The sequence below is a fragment of the Festucalex cinctus genome, chromosome 16 (assembly GCF_051991245.1).
Source record: "Festucalex cinctus isolate MCC-2025b chromosome 16, RoL_Fcin_1.0, whole genome shotgun sequence".
Lineage (NCBI taxonomy): Eukaryota > Metazoa > Chordata > Actinopteri > Syngnathiformes > Syngnathidae > Festucalex > Festucalex cinctus.
In genome coordinates this window covers 2,578,215-2,597,500 of record NC_135426.1, presented here as the reverse complement: position 1 = coordinate 2,597,500, position 19,286 = coordinate 2,578,215, and the positions used below count along the sequence as shown (strand labels likewise).

General features: G+C 40.4%; 1 protein-coding gene across 1 annotated transcript in view; it reads left to right on the top strand.

Annotated features, from left to right (window-relative positions):
- The window catches only part of col7a1l (collagen type VII alpha 1-like), a 267,567-nt gene that overhangs the window by 15,453 nt on the left and 232,828 nt on the right, over positions 1-19,286 (top strand). The window contains 34 exon segments of the mRNA XM_077501253.1: positions 2,160-2,289; positions 2,359-2,475; positions 2,562-2,717; positions 3,903-4,019; positions 4,090-4,236; positions 4,321-4,440; positions 4,514-4,672; positions 5,927-6,040; positions 6,110-6,259; positions 6,340-6,477; positions 6,563-6,709; positions 8,317-8,436; positions 9,895-10,041; positions 10,119-10,325; positions 10,406-10,545; positions 10,642-10,765; positions 10,847-10,990; positions 12,138-12,364; positions 12,429-12,503; positions 12,588-12,605; positions 12,700-12,723; positions 12,791-12,856; positions 14,165-14,245; positions 14,348-14,374; positions 14,442-14,486; positions 14,570-14,644; positions 14,720-14,797; positions 14,862-14,888; positions 14,963-15,016; positions 15,095-15,166; positions 16,097-16,156; positions 16,406-16,441; positions 18,475-18,519; positions 19,182-19,217. Of these exon segments, the coding sequence (XP_077357379.1) occupies positions 2,160-2,289; positions 2,359-2,475; positions 2,562-2,717; positions 3,903-4,019; positions 4,090-4,236; positions 4,321-4,440; positions 4,514-4,672; positions 5,927-6,040; positions 6,110-6,259; positions 6,340-6,477; positions 6,563-6,709; positions 8,317-8,436; positions 9,895-10,041; positions 10,119-10,325; positions 10,406-10,545; positions 10,642-10,765; positions 10,847-10,990; positions 12,138-12,364; positions 12,429-12,503; positions 12,588-12,605; positions 12,700-12,723; positions 12,791-12,856; positions 14,165-14,245; positions 14,348-14,374; positions 14,442-14,486; positions 14,570-14,644; positions 14,720-14,797; positions 14,862-14,888; positions 14,963-15,016; positions 15,095-15,166; positions 16,097-16,156; positions 16,406-16,441; positions 18,475-18,519; positions 19,182-19,217 (3,423 nt within the window).

Sequence of the window (19,286 nt, the reverse complement as noted above, 5' to 3'; positions counted from 1 at the left end):
TTCACTCCAAACTGGATTTGGATTGATTTTGTAAGGCCCACAGAATATTGTGTTCTATTGCTATCAAAACATGGACCCTACCAAAGATTAAAGTCTCTTCTTTCATCAGGAAGAAAAAAAAGTGTATTTGTGTATCTGTTTCTGTTTTGCAGAAATTAGCATTAGAATATAGCTGAATTTCATCATTATTCACAAATCTATATTTACAAATTTGAATAATTGAGCTTTTTTTTCAACATGGCCCCTGGTTGCTCTCTTATACTCTGCTGCCACCTTCTGTCCGTTTTCATAATTACTACCATTTCTTCAACCATTCTTTGCAGTTGAGAGGCTGAATCAAAGTTTTCTGTATGCACTAGCATAAGAAAAAAAAAACATAAAAAAAACGAATAAATACGTCTTTGGGACACTTAAAACATTTAAAATAGAACGTATTTACACGTGTTTGGGAGCAAATGAGTTCATGTGGTAACGTCATTATTTTTCACGTACAATCAGTACCTTTAAGAAGTCATTTTTCTACTTTATGTCGACTGATGATGACATCACCTGTGCTGAGGAAGTATGTAATGACCAATCATGGCTCAGTTTACTGACCAAACCCAGAAAACAGGTGAGCCATGATTGGCTGTTACCTACTTCCTCAGCACAGGTGATGTCATCATCAGTTGACAGCAAGTAGAAAAATTTCCTTTTAAGGGTTTTAATTATACATGAAAAATAATGAAATTATCAAATTCATTCTGGATAAAATACTCACTTTTCACTGCTGAAAATTGTTCAATGAGTCAAGTTTTAGATTCGAAAAGGTTCAATAAATCTGCTCACAAAAAAAATAAAAAAAAAATAGGCAGGGGTAAAATATTTGTCCTCCTGACTAAAACTAGACTAAAATGTTGACAGTTCTTCTTGTATAAAACTAGACGAATAAAATTGTTTTCTTGGACTAAAATCAAGACTAAAATTCCTCGACTTATAGTCAACTAAAAATGGCCCGAGGTTGACTAACTGTGATAAAAACTAACAATCGTGACTGAAATTAAATTAAAACTAGAGCTGTAAAACGCTAAAAAATTTTAATCAGATTAATCACATCTTAAAATTTCGATTAATCACGATTAATCGCTTAATTAAAAAGGCTTTTTATCAACATTTTTGCCTGCCAAATTTAAAATGCACCTCTTATGTGTTAATTTTTTCGGCATTTAATGTAATGTTTTCTAATCAGTTAATTACTTGCATAATTTAAAGTGGGAAAAAAAATGACCCCAATAGTTTGACATGAACAAATATTCTGAATGTCACACGCAAACATTTATTAAATGCTTCACTTTAATGCATGTTATGTTTATTGTTCAAACACAACCTGTGCTACCTTTAACGTAGCCATCCGCTGCCAAGCTAAAGGATCATTTGCAGATAAAATTAATAGTGTGATTAATCCGCGTTAATACATGATTAATGCGATATTTTTTTGTGATTAATTAATTAGTTAACGCTTTAACTTTGACAGCACTAATTAAAACTGAGACTAAATTTCAGAATGGCAGACAAATGTAACACTACGCAACTTGACGCAAGCCATTTCTTCAATAAAGGTTTGAAACAAAACGGCTCCTTGTCGCAAGAAATCGTGGAGGAAGAGGAGGAGGGGAGGAGAGAGAAGACAAGAGGAAAGGAGGAGGGAAAAAAATAAACCTGGGCCGGATCTGAACTAGTGACTTGCTGCTTACAGAGAAAGCATACTAACCACTATTCGTTCAGTTAGGTTCAATAGTGCAAATGTTGTACTTAACAGCCACAACCCTTGTGGCATTTTAAGACATTGCACTTTGGCATTGCAAATGTAAAGGCTAATTGATTGCTTTGAATTCATTTGGACAGAATGTTTACTGATAAATGCTATTTTTGTCACTATCCCATGGAGGTCTCAGAGAATGTGGGCAGAGGCTGTGCGGGTGTGGGTCGGTACTTTATGATGTCATAAAGTGAGCACTCGCTCGTTTTCTCAGGTTGGGAGGGGCTGGTGCTTGGAGCGCAGAATAAGCTAGAATTTCTCACAGAGGGGCGGATGGAGGAAAACACCACTTGTTTTTGATGAAGAATTAGCATTTTAACAGGCTAAAAGTTTATTTTTTTCATGTCGCTGTCCCTTTAAGATTGATCTGAAAGCAGACGTGACAACAATGGTGGTGGCGGAGCTCAACCCTGAAACTTCATATTCCCTGACTGTATATGCTGTTTATTCCCGTCTCATTGGAGAGTCTGCGACGACGACTGCCTACACAAGTAAGTGTCGCAATCCTAAAAAATCGCCAAATGTCACTTTGCTCCATGAGCGCTTGTCTTGTGTTCCAGCGCCGTTGCCTCAAGTGTTAAACTTCCGAGTGATCGAAGAGGGTCTTTTCTCGCTTCGTCTGGGCTGGACGCCTCCTCTCAAGAAGCTCAATGGATTCCAGATTCTCATCCCGAGATGTACGACGAAACACAATGTCATCCACGCTCCGTATTTATTTTGTTGTTGTTGTTGGATTGACCATGTCCACTTTCTCCAAACTTAGCCAACCGACCGGGATTCGTGTACGAGCAGACGCTCCCGGGAGACGCCTCCTCTCACGTGATTGACAGCCTGGAGGAGGACAAAAAGTACAGCATCAGTATTTCTGCCATTTACCCGCAGGGGCTGAGTGAGCCCATTACCGTCGTGGGAAAGACATGTAACTATGATTTCATACAAAATTGATGAAAAGGATTTTCACTCTCCAGTAGCTTAAAATATACATATATATTGATCAAATTGTGCAGTAGCGTTAATTTTATCGGCCATTATTAAATTTCATCTCAGTTTTAGTCCAGTTTTAATCATGCTTATTAGTTTTTATCATACTTCGTCAACCTCATCCTGTTTTTATTTAGTCGACCATAAATCGAGAATTTTAGTCTTGATTTTAATAAAAAAACAAAAAAACAAAAAAAAACAGTTTTATTTGTGTAGTTTTAGTCAACAAAACTGTTAATGTTTTAGTCTAGTTATTGTCAGGACAATCGTTTTACCCCTGCATTTTTCAGATCAAAATTTATGTTGTGTTTGTTTTTTGTGTTTCTGTAAAGCGCTTTGTGACAGCTCAGGCTGTTTGAAAGCGCTATATAAATTACTTGACTTGACTTGACTTGACTTGACTTGACTTGACTTGACAATGACAGTATGTCAACAAGTGGCTACTGTGGCTCCATGCTATAATCTATTAAGTTAGTCAGTATTAGTTATTGGTCGGATTACATTATTGTTGGAACATTGTAGCCGTTGGATTAATGATACATTATAATTAAATTTACTTTTTTTTTTCTTTTTTTTTTTAACCTTTCACCGTGAATCCACCTGTCTGTCCCATGTGCTTGTGAATGATGCACTCGCTAGCTGCAGATTTAAAAGGGTCTGTGTCACATGACAGTGTCACAGTGACAGATTAGTTGAGACAGGATTTTACAAAATCATATTTTTTTGTCTCGTCTTTGTTTATGAACTAAAATGTCCATAGATTTTAGTCCAGTTTTTATTAAGTGAAGTACATTTTCCTCTCTTTTTCATTAGTCGGTGAAAATGCAAACTGATTTAGTCCCAGTTATTGTTTATAAATGAGGGTTTAGTCTTGTCTAGTCTAGTTTTAGTCCAATAGTAGTATTTAGTATTTTTGTTTAGTTTTTGTTCATAAAATTAACACTATTGTGCCGTGCTTTTAAAACCACAACTCAGTTGTAGTACTACACCATGACCACAGGAGGGCAATGTTGTTCTATGCCTGATTTGTGCTTGTGCTGGGATGCAGTGAAATGCTTCCGGTCAAATATTTATTCACGTTCCCACATTTTTCTCTCTCTTTTTTTTTTTGTGTGTGTTCTAGTGAAGTTGGTCGCAATTGAAGAACTGCTTGTCCAGAATGCAACCACTGACACGGTGCAGGCCAGATGGACGTCAGTTAAAGGCGCGACAGGATATCGTCTCACTTGGGCATCGCCAGGTATATGCAGGCTGACAATTACTGAAAGGCCTTTTTTTTTAACAAGTCACTAACCATTTGCTCCTTTTAGATGGCCACATCGAGAACGTCAACCTGAGGGATACGTTTGACTTCTACATGATTCAGGGCCTCCACGCGGGCACCGACTACACCATCAGCATGAACCCCATCTTTGGAGATGTCGAAGGGCCCGTCACATCCGCTAAAGTCAAGACATGTAACTAACTACTGCACCAGAACATGTCCGGGCATGATGGACTCCTATTTTCCCATGAGATGACTCCATGTCGCCCCCTGTCAGTGGAAAGCAGCGCGGTGCAGACCCTGAAGGTGTCGGCTGTGAGCACCAGCGCGGCTGTCATCACGTGGAACAGCGTGTCGGGAGCCACCGGCTACCGACTGGCCTGGGGACCCACTGCAGGTGTGTTGGAACTTGTCATCCCCCCCGACCCCCTGCAAGAGCTTCCTCTTATAGGTGTCATGTCGTTTCTCAGAGTTTGTGGGTCGGGACCGTCCCAGACAGGTGGCTCTGAACGGCACCACCACTGAGTACCAGCTAAAGAATGTCGCCCACGACACAGAGTACGCCCTGACCCTCTACGTGCTCTTTGGATCCGTGGTCGGACCTGGCATTACCGCCACCTTCCGAACATGTCAGTAGCTGGCTTGAACTCATTCGACTCCATTTTCACAGAAGTAATCCCATTCACTCCCGGCTGTTTTACTGCATTTGGATTGATTTTGCAAGAATATTGTGTTCTATTGCTATAAAAATATGGAACCTACCAAAAGAAAGGTTAAAGTCTCTTCTTTCATCAGGCAAAAAAAAGTATGTTTCTATCTGTTTCTGTTTTGCGGCAATTAGCATTAGAATAGAGCTACGTTTCATCATTATTCACAAATCTATTTAGAACTGTGAGTAATTGAGCTTTTTTCAACATGGTCCTGGTCGATCTCTTATATCTTATATATATCTCTGTTGCCACCTGATGGCCGTTTGTGTAATAACTACCATTTCTTCAACCATTCTTTGCAGTTTTGAGATGCTACATCACTTACCTGTATATATGACTGGATAGCCGATAGCCCATACACGCCTGTGCAAGCCGTTGTAGTCACAGGGCGGCCATCTTGTTACTTCCACCTTGCAAGCAGACTACTGTATAAAGTCTGCGGTATATGTTCCAGATGAGACATATACAGCTCGTAGGCACTTAGTATAAGGCCAGAGGCGGGGTGGGGGGTTTGTGCCGGGGTGCTAACTATTTTTTAACAAGAAAACAAAAAACAAAACAAGAAAAAAACAAAAAACAACAAAAAAAGACAAGTTTTTTTTTTTTTTTTTTTTTTTTTTTTTTTTTTTTTTTTTAAATCAGTCAGCACCTTAGACCCCAATATTAGATTTTGCAGAGGCAGCTTTTGTTGAATTACAGTTCGAAAAAAAAATTATACATGATTATACATGTATTTAAGGTAAGTTGTAAAATGTCTGAAGTCCTCTTTGTTTATGTTTAATATATTTGTTTATGTATAATATATTTCTACTAGTACTGTCTCAAATGTTCTCCAATTTCAATACTTTAAATGTACGTTTCTTGGGAGGAGCAATATGGCGAACTCGCGACCTCAAAAGTCTTGGCATATCCATTCATATATATAGATCAATGGGCTGCATCAAAACCTTCTGTATGCTCTAGCATAACAAAATAAATAAATAAATAAATAAATAAAATTTTAAAAAACGCCCATAAAACGTCTTTGGGACACTTAAAACATTTCAAATAGAATGTATTTCTACGTCTTTGGGAGTAAATGAGTTAAGATGATGGGCCGCAACATTAGGTACGCCTAAATATTTGCATCAAAACATTGATATTGATTCTGTTTTTATGATCGTTCATTCTCAGCTCCACTCGGGTACGTGTCCAGCTTTGAGGTAACCGCCTACACCAGCACCTCCATCGATGTGCAGTGGAGTCCAATAGTTGGCGCTACTGAGTACAAACTCTCCTGGAACAATGGTAAATGTTCTTGTCTTCGATGTCCGCAATCTCCATCGCATGTCTGAATGTGCACCTGGAAATTTGCAGACGATGGCAGCCCCCAGTGGCGTTACCTGGACCACGGCATTCTCCACTATCACATCGCCGACCTGAAGCCACACTCCGCCTACACGATCACGGTCCGCGCAATTTACGGCAACACGGAGGGACCAGAAATCTCTCTGACTCAAGTGACAGGTAGCGACTAATTGGGATGCTCCTGCGGTGATTTCCTGGGAAATCTGACCCAACTTTGATGGCGTGTTTGAATTCCTCAGTGGCCGCCTTGGACTCGGAACCGCCCCAGCTGGTGACGGAGGTCAAAGTCGTGGACACGGGCGTCAACTCCGTCACACTCTCCTGGAAGCAAACGCCTGGTGCGACTGGCTACAAAATCTCCTGGGTCCACTTAATGGGTGAGATCGGGTGTCTGCTTTGCTCAAAATTGCTTTGCTATCGAGAAGATGTATCACGGCCTGTTTTTTCTGCTTACTCCACTAGGAGGAGAAGAGAAATCTCATAAGATACCGGCTGGCGTCGCAACCTTCACTATCAAGAACCTGCGCGAGAGCTCGGCTTACAAGATCCAAGTGTCCTCCATGGCAGGCGGCCGGGAGGGAAGCTCTGTTCTGGTCACGGCGCGGACATGTGAGTCCTTTTACTAATGTTCATTTGGTCAACAAAAACGAAGCAAAAATAATTTCGTCAACACATATTTTTACTGGATTCGTAGGAATGGAAAGATGTTGAATTGTGATTGTATTGTATTGCTGTTACCCCGGGTTTACACCGGATGCGGTTGCGGTGCGGTTGCGGTGCGGTTGCGGTGCGTTCCGGCGACGCAAGCAATTAGATTCCATTCATTCGAATGGTGCAGTTTACACCGCTTGCGGGTACGTTGCGTGTCGACTGCGTCTCAGCTGCGGCGTGCCGCAGCCCTTCCGCAAGGATAGACCTATTTTCTATTTTTGCCGGACGCCGCAGCGGTAGGCCTCCGGCAAATGGCAAGCTAGCACAAAACACATCGAGCGGGACAGGAAGACCGACGCAGTTTCAAAATAAATTTCCGGTTACCTTTCAAGATAAAACACTCGCCAGCTCCTATTTCGCAAGCATGCTAGCAAAACGTGATGTGGGCGTAGACGGGCCTGGAGTTAACGTGCGAGGTGCTCATTCACGGTTTAGACACCAGCGAACATGGACGAGGAGAGGTTTATATTGGAGGTAGAAATCCACAAAATAATAAAAGTCCACCTCTCTTTCTGCTTCTCTGTTGAGCACAGACTTTCTGTGTGTTTGTCGTTGTTTTTAATGCCACATGATCGCGCGCGGTCACGCGAGACACGGCGGTAAGTGGTCGGCGACGGAGCTGCCGGACCGCAGCTGTGCGGAGCCGGTGTGGATTGGCCAAAAAATTGACGCGTCCGGAGCACGCAGTCAAGACGCACCGCACCGCAGCCGCACCGCCCACGCAACCGGTGTAAACCCGGGGTTATTGTTTTATGTCATGTTTGTTTTGTTGTGTTTCTATAAAGTGCTTTGTGACAGCTCAGGCTGTTTGAAAGCACTATATAAATAAAGATGACTTAACTTGACTAAATCAGTATGCAGTTTCGTCGACTAATGAAGACGAGATGAAAATGTCCTTCGCTTCATAAAAAGTGGACTAAAATTTATGGACATTTTAGTTTATGAACAAAAACGAGACAAAAATGCTGATTTTGTCAAATCTTGTCTCTGCTAATCTGTCACCTCTGTGACACGTGACAATACATCTGACAGACAGGAGGTGGATTCATGGTTAAATGTAAAAAATAAAAAATAAAAAAAATAAAAAATAATTATTGTTACCATGAATCAAACAGCTATTACATTCCAACAATGTTAATGCAACTGCTAACTAATGCTGGCTAGTTTTAGATTTGAAAAGGTTCAATAAATCTGCTGACAAAAATATATACTGGGGTAAAATGGTTGTTCTGACTACAACTAGACTAAAACGACAGTTTTTGTTGACTAAAACTAGCGAATAAAATGACGTTTTCTTCGACTAAAATAAAGAAAAAAATGCTCAATTTATAGTTGACTTAAAATGGACTCAATAAAAATGGGATGAGGTTGACTAACTGTGATCAAAACTAACAAGCGTGGCAGACAAAATGAACACTACCTTCAACTCAAATATTCCGACTCGGAGACCACAATGAGTATGTCTTTTGACTGTTCTCTTTTTTTTTTTTGATTGGATTATTTAGTGGACCTCCCGAAAGTGACTGGCTTCACGGCGGTGAACACCACAGACAGCAGCACTGTTCTGAGCTGGAACCGTGTGGCAGGTGTCTCCGGGTACCTTCTCAGCTGGAGGCACATCTCAGGTCTGAGCCCTGACCGACACAAACACCTTTTTCATTGGAGTTTGGCAATGACGCTACTCTTTCCTGTTTATTGTGCCTTCATCATCTTACTGTTGCTTGTCTCAAAATCAATATCCAAACCGACCCGTGGGGTTTAGACGCACGTGTCAAAATCCGCTCCTTCAGGGCGAGAGTCCTGCATGTTTTCGAGGTTTCTCTACTCCAAAGCACCTGATTCAATGATCAGGATACGTCATTATCAGGCTTCTGCAGAGCTTGCTGATTAGCTTAATTATGAATCAGCTGTGTTGAAAATGGGAGGCCTCGAAAACCTGTAGGGCTGCGGACCTCGAGGGATTCAGTTTGACACTACTGGTTTAGAGCATCCATGACTGAGCATCCATGACATGTTATAGCAATGAGGTGTAGATTCACAAAGAACGCGCTAAGAGCATTAAATATTGCTCCACAACTGTGTCCGCAGTCTGCTCCCTGTTAACCAACTATTGTCATTGCTCCAATTGCATTCGAGGAGGGTTGGATATATCCGAGTTGTTCTTTTGCCCAGTTCCGACCTGAAAGCGTTCGAGGCAAAAGTAAACACACAAAATGGTGGTAAATTGTTTATTTTGGTCCTCAAAACTCATTTTGACCTCCAGCAAACTTACCTGCTCCCAATTTTTCTTCATTTATTGTTTTTATTTTATTTCACAAGCGTTCCATACAGTTGAGTAGTTGACCGTATAATTTCATGCAGGGAGATAGCAGCATATTGTCACGCATGTTGTGTTATGTGGAGTTATATTGAATATTCATGAATGAAGAAAGCTAACTAGTTTTATACTCAAGTAAATTGTGTTTAACCATTCACGGTCGTTGTTTCCAAAGGGGTCGCCATTGTAGAGTGATGTCACTTTAGTCCGTCAGTAAAGTCGGGGAACCTTTTTTTTCCCAACTTCGCAAGTGGAATATGCGAGTTCAAGGGGGCGTACCCGTACACACGTCCTTGGAAAAGTCCCACTTCAGACTATCCTTGAATGCAGCAATATACCAGTGCAAACACGGCCACAAATTCTGACAGCTGTGAGCAAATTTGCGCCTGATTCGCCACACATGGCAATGAATTGCCAAGAAAACGATAGTTATATCAACATTTGCGAGGAATATGACATTATCAGAAAGCAAGGTTGGACCGAGGAGGTGCAGAAGCGTTTTCCTCATTTAGCACAATGAAGCTGTCAAGAGCAGAGAGGACGACAGCGACGTCATTCATTCATAAAGTGCAAATTATTGGTGCGATCATTTTTTATGCAAACCTTTAGTGAATCAAATTGCAGCGTAAACACTCTCAAGTGGAGGAGGGAAGTGCATTCCCCTTTCACTGTATTTTCCTCTATTTTGGCAGGAAGTTTTAATAACAGTGACGATAAGTTTAGTTCCTTTCCTCTGGAGAAATCATGGCAATCTGTTTTCTTCCAGTGTTTGAAGCTAAAAAAGAGACGCTGGGTGTTAGTTTCTCCTCCTTTAAAGTGGCTGATCTCCTGTATGGCAGAACGTATATTTTTTCCATTCGGCCTTTGTATGGGCAAGTGGAGGGAGCGATCAGCACCATTTACCAGAGGATTGGTAAGGAAGGTCTTGGCGGACTCGTTGACCTTTTGCGTTCATGTCATGATTGAGTGTTTGTCTCGTGCGCATGTCAGTGGGACCGCATCCTCCAACGTCTCAGCCAGCAACAGTGGCCTCTTATATCATGACGGCCAGCGGCAGCAACCCGCAGGCGGCCAGCAAGCGCACCAAGCACCCTATCGTGCTGCCCGTTACTTCCGATAAGACCCTAATTCATTCAACGGTGGCCTCCCCTCGGTTAACAACACCAAGCGCAGGCACAACAGCTCCATCAATAGCAGGTATTTATTTATTTATTTGTTTTTTTTCCCCGTTTCTAATGCCGTGATGGCTGACGTTGTGCATTTGGCGTTTTTGCCAGATTGCGGCCGCAGCAGAGTGGACATGGTGTTCTTGGTCGATGAGTCATCCAGCATCGGCGCAAACAACTTTGACAAGATGAAGGACTTTATATTCCGAGTGGTCTCCTACTTCCCGGTCATCGGTCCGGAAGGCGCTCAAGTTAGTGTTGGACAACTCAAATGAAACGGAGCTGAACTGTACGTCAGCCAGCACAACAGCTGGCAAACGTCATCAATTCTCTCTTGTCGCTTTCAGATCGCCGTGGTTCATTTCAGCGATGAGCCACGAATTGAATTCCGACTCAATGATCACAAAGAGCACAACTCGGTGCTGAGGGCGCTCACAGCGTTGCGCTACGGAGGCGGCAACACCAAGACAGGTTTGTGCCGCATAAAATACCGCGTTAGAAATATATACCATAGATATATTTTTTGTAACATTTATGCCCTTCCAAACGCAGGAAAGGGCATCAGCTACGTCCTGCAAGAAATGTTTGAGGAATCTGTGGGCATGAGGCCGGATGTGGCCCACGTTCTGGTTCTGATAACTGATGGCAGGGCCCACGACGACGTGGAGCCCCCCTCCAGGATCGCACGTGCTCTGGGTCAGTCAAAAAGTCCGTCAGGGTTTTAGAGCGGAAATGGTCAACTTCAGTGCTGGAAGGGGACACCAGTTTTCATTTGTGCAATGAAAGGGGGGGGGGGGGCTTATGAACACAAATATGAGAAATAAGAAATAAGAAATAAGAAAATGATAAAATAACCACATACTGTTTTTTTTCCTATTTCAAAGGTTTTGAAAAATTACCATCCAAGAAAGCACAAAACGGCTGCACTGCAAATCAATATCAACTGCAAGAACTCATTTTGTGTCATTTTTTCTTCTTTTTTTTTCTTAAAAATCAACCGCCACACAATTTTTCCTATTATTGAAGTACTTTGTTTCTCCTGCGTGTCATTCCAAATCCTCCAAAAATAATTACGTTGTAGTACTGGGCAGTATAAGACCTAGTTTAAGTGCAACTAAGACATGTCTGCCATCTTGTGGTAAATGGTGACATTACAACTTAAAACTGCTCTCGACACCCGCCTACTCAATTTGGCACCCACAGATTCGCATTTTATTTTATTTTATTTTTTCCCCGGTTCTACCCTGATTTCCCCTCATTTTCCCTGTAAAACAAATTGAATAATTATCGTTTTGGAAAAATCTTTGAAGTTTGTCAAGAAAAATACGTTGAAATAAATTATATATATATTCTTCCCAACATAAAATAAAGTGGTGTCATCTGCAAATAAAGAACATTTGAACAATTTGGAAATAGTTGTAATATCATTCACGTAAAGAAGAAAAAGTACTGGCCCCAGAATTGATCCCTGGGTCACCCCACAAGTTACATAATTGTGTGTTGACTGTCTACTATTGAATTCTACATATTGTTTTCTATTTTTTAAATAACTAGTGACCCATTGATCTACGACACCTTTTATACCATATTTAAACAATTTATGTAATAATATTTTATGATCGTATTATTATTATTCATTTTTTCATTCCATGTATATGTGTGCATATGTACATTTGTATATATATATGTATATGCACATAACTATATATAGTACTATGTATGTACTATGTTTTTTTTCTCTTTTTTTTTTTTTTATGGACCCCAGGAAGACAAGCTTGTGCATTTTGCAAGCGCTAATGGAGATCCAATAACGCAATCGATCTTCATGTTGCGATTTGGGCAGGTGTCAGCATCCTGGCGGTGGGTGTTGCCAATGCCGACCTGCAGGAGTTGAGGCGGGTCGCGGCCCCCAGCAGCGGATACAAGAACGTCTTTTATTCGCCCACCTTCGACGACTTTGCGTCCGTCGAGAGCGAATTCATCGGGAGCGTCTGCGGCGAGGAGCTGCTCTCCGAGTTCAAGCTGCACGATGATGATGAGGATGATGATGATGAGGATGTTGATGATGAGGTCAGAGGAGAAAGTTGAAATCTTCTGCGTGAATGTCACTTCAATTCTTCCGGTTCATTTTTAGTTAAGTCAGCTGGACACGCCCACTGATCACCCGAAGGATCTGGCGAAACCGCAGGCCCCCTGCCGGTGTGTCAAGGTCGGCTGACCGGTTGCAATATGCTCCACGCTTCAAACACAATACAGTATTGTAATTCAAAACTCATTAAAATTATCTTTCCAGGTCCAGAAAGGAGAACGGGTGAGTTCAAATAAGACATCAGTGTACGTATGTTAATTAAAACAATGTTGTTGGTTTATTTTTTATGTGTAATAAAATCCACGATGGATGTCAGGGTGATGGTGCGGGAGGAGGTCTAGTAAGTTTCACTCCAATATTTCCAATCATTTTTCAACATGACCCGAGATGTTTGTTATTTTTTGCAGCGATTCAGGCAAACTCACGGACAGTTTGATCCTTTTACCTCCACCAAGGGAGAAAAAGGTGAAAAGGTAAAAGATGCACACGCTCACTGACAAATTCAGTCTGGATCTTTTTCCTCAGCACAAGTTGATTAATAACTTATTCACTCCCAGTCATTTTCACAGAAACAATCCCCTTCACTCTCTAACTGATTTTGCAAGGCCCACAGAATATTATCTTTTATTGCTATTAAAACATGGAGCCGACCAAAAGAAAGATTAAAGTCTCTTTTTTTTGCATCAGGAAAAAAAAGTATATTTCTATATTTTTCCGCTTTGCAGCAATGAGCATTAGGATATATCTATCCATCGCATCCATCCATTTTCTTGACCGCTTATTCCTCACAAGGGTCACGGGGGGTGCTGGCGCCTATCTCAGCAGGCTCTGGGCAGTAGGCAGGGGACACCCTGGACTGGTTGCCAGCCAATCGCAGGGCACACAGAGACGAACAACCATCCACACTCACAAGCACACCTAGGGACAATTCGGAGCGCCCAATTAACCTGCCATGCATGTCTTTGGAATGCGGGAGGAGACCGGAGTACCCGGAGAAGACCCACGCGGACACGGGGAGAACATGCAAACTCCACCCAGGAAGGCCGGAGCCTGGACTCGAACCAGAGTTCTCAGAACTGGGAGGCGGACGTGCTGCCACCTGCTGGCCGGTTGTGTAATAACTAGTCTCACGACTGTCTCATGATTCGATTCGATTCGATTACGGTTTTTGGGTCTACGATTCGATTCGGAATCGATTTTCGATTCTCGATTCCAACGATTTTAGATTCAAAATTATTTGATTGGCAAATGATTTCTGCTTCAATTTACAGATATGCACAACATTGTCATGATCTACTCCAGTCTGCTTTGCAAGACAAAATGACAAATAGAGACATTAAAGTGTCTTTTTTTTTTATTATTTTTTTATTAATTTTGTATTGTAAGTGCCTTTTTCCACAAAAACAGCATGTGGGCTACAACTGCCTCTTCCCCTTCTTCTTCATTTCTAACTTAAATAAAATCGATTTTTGGATATTAAATATCAATTTGATTCGATTAATAAATGAGAATCTCGATTCTTTTATGAATCGATTTTTTGGCACACCCCTACTAACTAGCATTTCTTCAACCGTTCTTTGCAGTTGAGAGGCTGAATCAAAAAGATAAAAACGTCTAAATACGTCTTTGGGACACTTAAAACATTTAAAATAGAACATATTTATACGTCTTTGGGGGCAAATGGGTTAAATGCGGCGCTGTAACTGTAAATTTTATTATATTTTCACGTTGATTATATTTTGACATTGAGGCTTTGGCCATTTATATATTTTTTTTAATAGGGACCTGCCGGAACAGATGGCGTTCCTGGGCTGCCTGGACGCCCTGGAAGAATTGGACCCCCGGGTTCTGCCGGCCAGCGGGTAAGTCAGTTCCAAAGAGAACAAGCTCGCGCCAACATTGACTTGATTGTTTTCACGTATTGTTGTTGTGTTTGTAATGGGTTTTTTTTCTTCTTTTTTCAGGGCGCTCCAGGTGTACCAGGCGATACGGTAAAACTTCAATCATCATCAATACGTGTTGTTGACTTCAATTATTACTGCTCTTGTGTTATAACAGGGTCCTTATGGTCTGACTGGGCCAAAAGGCCAGAGAGGAGAGAGAGTAAGTTTGTTGAGGGATGTTTCAATTGTGTATTTCAAACAACCGTCAGGAATGAATCATGTGTATTTTGTGTATCCTCACAGGGAGAGCCCGGTTATGTGATCGCAGCCCCAGACGCCAACTTCATCCCCGGGCAAAAAGGAGAACCAGGACCCTCAGTCAGTTTCCCGCTCAACAGTTTTTTTGGGGGGTGGGTTGAATTTTATTGCAACGCAATGTGATTTTGTCTGCAGGGACCTCGTGGCATTCCCGGACTTGTGGGAGTCCCGGGTCTGCCTGGCCCAGTGGGACCGCCAGGAATATCGATCAAGGTAAGAGAAGAGTCACTGTCCAGATTTGAGATTTTCATCCATATTCATGATGCTTCTTTTGAAGGGGGACCCTGGAGAGCCAGGAGAAAAGGTACTCGACAATTCTGCTGCTCTTTTTGCACTGGCTTTGAAAAGACATCCTTGTCTGTTCATTTGATTTGAAAGGGTTTACGTGGGAAGCCGGGTGCAAAGGGTGATACGGGAGAAGCTGGAAGCAATGTAAGCGCACATATGTTCAGCATTCAAATGCACGTTACAAAACGAATCATCGTTTTCCATTTCTCGCCCACCATCAAGGGTATTGCGGGCTTGCCCGGTCCAATCGCCGTCAACGGCGTACCAGGCTTACCGGGTCCCAAAGGAGAGAAGGTAACAAAATATCTGTTTTGTACTCAACATGTTGTCGTGTTCAATGTTAATTTTGTCTGCCATTTTTACAGTAAATGTAGTTTCAGTCTTAGTCCAATTTCAGTCACGCTTGTTAGTTTTTTAATCACAGTTAGTCAACCTCATCCCCATTTTATTTAGTCCATTTTTAGTCGACTATAAATCGAGCATTTAAGTCTTTTAGTCCAAGAAAACGTCATTTTTTTTCGTCTAGTTTTAGTCAACAAAAACTGTCAGTTTTAGTCTAGTCTTTTTTTCAGGATTTTACCCCTGTGTATGGAAATATATTTTTTGTCAGCAGATTATGTTGAACCTTTTCAGATCTAAAACTATTTCACATCAAATGTCCTCATCTTTTTGATGAAAAACAACTTGACACACAATTACAGTGGCGACTATGGCTCCATGCAATCAGCTAGTAAATTAGCCGGGATTAGTTAGCAGTCGCGTTAACATTAACGTTATGGCCGTTGGGTTAATGTTACAACTATAATTTACTTTTTTACTTTTTTTTTTTTTTTTTTTTTTTAACCTTTCACCTTGAATCCACCTCCTGTCTGTCCCATGTGCTTGCGCTGTGTCACATGACAGTGTCACAGACGTGACAGATTAGCAGAGACAAGATTTTACAAAATTGTATAGTTTGTCTCGTTTTTGTTCATAAAGTAAAATGTCCATAGATTTTAGTCCAGTTTTTATTAAGTGAAGGACATTTTCGTCTCGTCTTCATTAGTTGGCGAAAATGCAGACTGATTTTGTCCCACTTATTGTTTATTAATGAGGGTTTTAGTCTAGTCTAGTCTAGTTTTAGTCAGGTGAAAAATGTGTGTTGACAAAATGATTTGTGTTTAGTTTTCGTTGACGAAATTAACACTAGTGGTGTTTGCCCTCTCTCAATTTCGACTTGGGCAGGGCGAATGCGGTCAGAACTTGCAAGGTGCTCAGGGCCCTCGTGGAGAGCCAGGGGAGAAGGTACTGCACACCAAAATGACTTTGACGGAAACGGTGCCATGGCAAAGCCCAAACGTTCACCATCCAAACCCAGTTGCGGCTCTGTTCATTTGCTGCCTCTCCTGGGAAGGAAATAGCTGTGATGCACTGATGCATTAACTGTTTTTTCTTCTGCAGTAACTCAACTTTGTAGTCGTGAATAAAAGTTTTTTTTAGATGGTCTGCAATCCTCTCATCATACAAATTTAATCATGTTTATTTTTTTTGCAGGGAAATGTGGGCATCGCGGGACCAGTAGGCCCAAAGGTACTCAATACTTTTTGATTTGATTTGATTTGATTTGATTTGATTTGATTTGATTTGATTTGATATGACTTGATTTTATTTGATTTTATTTGACTTGATATGATATGATATGATATGATATGATATGATATGATATGATATGATATGATATGATATGATATGATATGATATGATATGATCAGTGTTGCCGGTAACGCGTTACTTAGTAACGCGTTACTCAATAAAGTTGCTTTCTAAAGTAACTAATAGTCTAACGCGTTACTTCATTCTACAAAGTAGTCTGATTAAAGTTACTGTCCAGAGAATCGATGCGTTACTCCACATTTTCATGAAGAAGGCAAACTATCTCACTGTTGTAACAGTCACAAACAACTACGAAGATGAGGCAGAAGTCATTGATCACCACACTGAATTCAGCCATGGTCTGGTCATGAATGGTTTGCACATTCAAAACAAAAGTGATGATACTTTTACTACTAGTTTTATTAACCAACAGGCACACAACACAACAAAAAAAGTGTGCATTATGGACCATAAAAGTGGTAAAAAAAATAATTTATTTCCATCCTCAACTGGTCCGTGAAGCATTATGGGATGAGGTCGTCTCCGCCCTCTCGCCAGGGGGAGTGACGTCAGACAAGATACGTTTTCAGTAGGGGTGGAACAAAAAAACGATTCGACCGAACCATCGTTCGTCAAGGGGAGCTAAACGACCGTATCGGTTGCGAGTGAGGCTTTATGGTTTTCATAACAATAGCAAGAGTTCTGCGCCGTGCTCTACTTGTTTTGTTTACATTTCAGTAGCATCACCATTCAAGCTACTTCCGTGTTTCCGTGCTCGCGACACGGCGCGCGCGCACGCAACGAGTGACAACATACAAATAGAATAACTCCCGTGACGATCCAATGCATGGATTCAAACGACACAGGTATGTCCCACAGCCAACACACCAGCTAAGCTAAAAGCACACTGCAAGTATCTCATTTCTCAGTTTGTGGCTCCCTGTCAATGTCTACAACTAGCATGAGCAGCAGATAGGAGAACTGAGACGTGCCCGCGATTACGACAGCCCAAAAAACAAAATATAAACAGTAGTGATTCTGTGGTCATCATCGTGTCTCAGATTAAAAAAACAAAAAAAGATGTCATTCATTAACCAAAAATGAAAGTGATGACAAAAGAAAAAAAAATTGTTAAATACAAAAATTGTTTATTAAAAAGGGAAATGAACTTTTGGAAATATTTTTGCATATATTAAGTGGTTAAAATGTGTTTGATAGATTTATTGTTCCATAAGGATGGCTTCATATTTCTTTTGGCTGGACGGTAGGTTTATTTCATGTCTTAAATTTATGTTTCTGAAATACTTCACAATGTGCAAATATTCTGTTTAATTGTGTTGGTGTCTGTCTAAAGGTTAAATATTTATATTTAACATTAAATTATCAACCTTTTGTTTTCCTGATCCTTATTTTGAAGAGAAAAAACAAACAAACCAAAAAACAATTATAACTGTCAATAACTACTAATAAATATTTAAACTGATACATGTGTACACACTGGAATAGCGGAACAAACAAACAATAGAGGAATTTAGTGGATTTTCATTTTCAACCTGGATAGATTTTTATTTTTTGTTTTATAAAAAGTATTTACGTTACAAGAAGTCAAGAGAGACTGCCTATTTTGTTTTTCATAAAAAAAAAACTTTATTTCCATGTTAAAAATGCACTTTCAATAAAGTATTTGGAACTCCGTTTCTACTGCATTATTTTTATGTTGAGATGGTGTTATCGGCAGCTGCTGAAAGTAACTAAAAAAGTAACTTTTAATCTAACTTAGTTACTTTTAAAATCAAGTAATCAGTAACGCAATTTAGTTACTTTTAAAACCAAGTAATCAGTAAAGTAACTAAGTTACTTTTTCAAGGTAACTGTGGCAACACTGGATATGATATGATATGATATGATACGATACCATACGATACCATACGATACCATACGATACCATACCATACCATGCATCTGTCCAGGGGGAAGTTGGAGAGCAAGGCGTCCAAGGAACCATAGGACCTCGGGTGTGTATGTTACTGTTAAGTTCCTCAATGAAAACTAAACAAAAATAATTTCGGCAACAAACATTTTTCACCAGACTCAGACTAGACTAGACTAAAAACCCTCATTAATAAGCAATATCAGTGCGACATTTACAAACGATTCACTGTGAAAAGTAAAAAAAAAAAAATAGAAAAAAAAAGAAAAAAAAGAAAATGATAGTTATAATTTAACATAAATCCAATGGCTAATAATCTATAATGTTCCAACAATATTGATAATCCGACTGCTAGCTAATACTGGCTAACTTACTCGCATGGAGCCGTAGAGCCACTGTAATTGTGTGTCAAGTTGTTTTTCATCAAATACATGAGAGAAAATTCTATGTGAAACTGTTTTAAAAATATGCAGTGGTAAAATGATTGTCCTGACTAAAACTAGACTAAAAAGTTAACATTTTTTGTTGACTAAAACTAGATAAATAAAATTTTCTTGGACAAAAATAAAGACAAAAAAGCTCGATTTATAGTCGACTAAAAATTGACGAAATAAAAACGTTATTATTGACCACTGCCATTCATATACCCAGAATACCAAATGATGCTAATGAACTTATCACTTAATAGTTTTTGAACAATTAGCCACAAAAGAATGAATGGCAGGCAGTTGTTTATTTTGTCCGCAGGGGAAAAAGGGATTCAAAGGGGAGCAAGGCGACAAGGTGAGTCCTCACACAAAAGCACTCTCACCTGGAATGTACATTAGATGGAAAAATACAAATGTCCTTGTG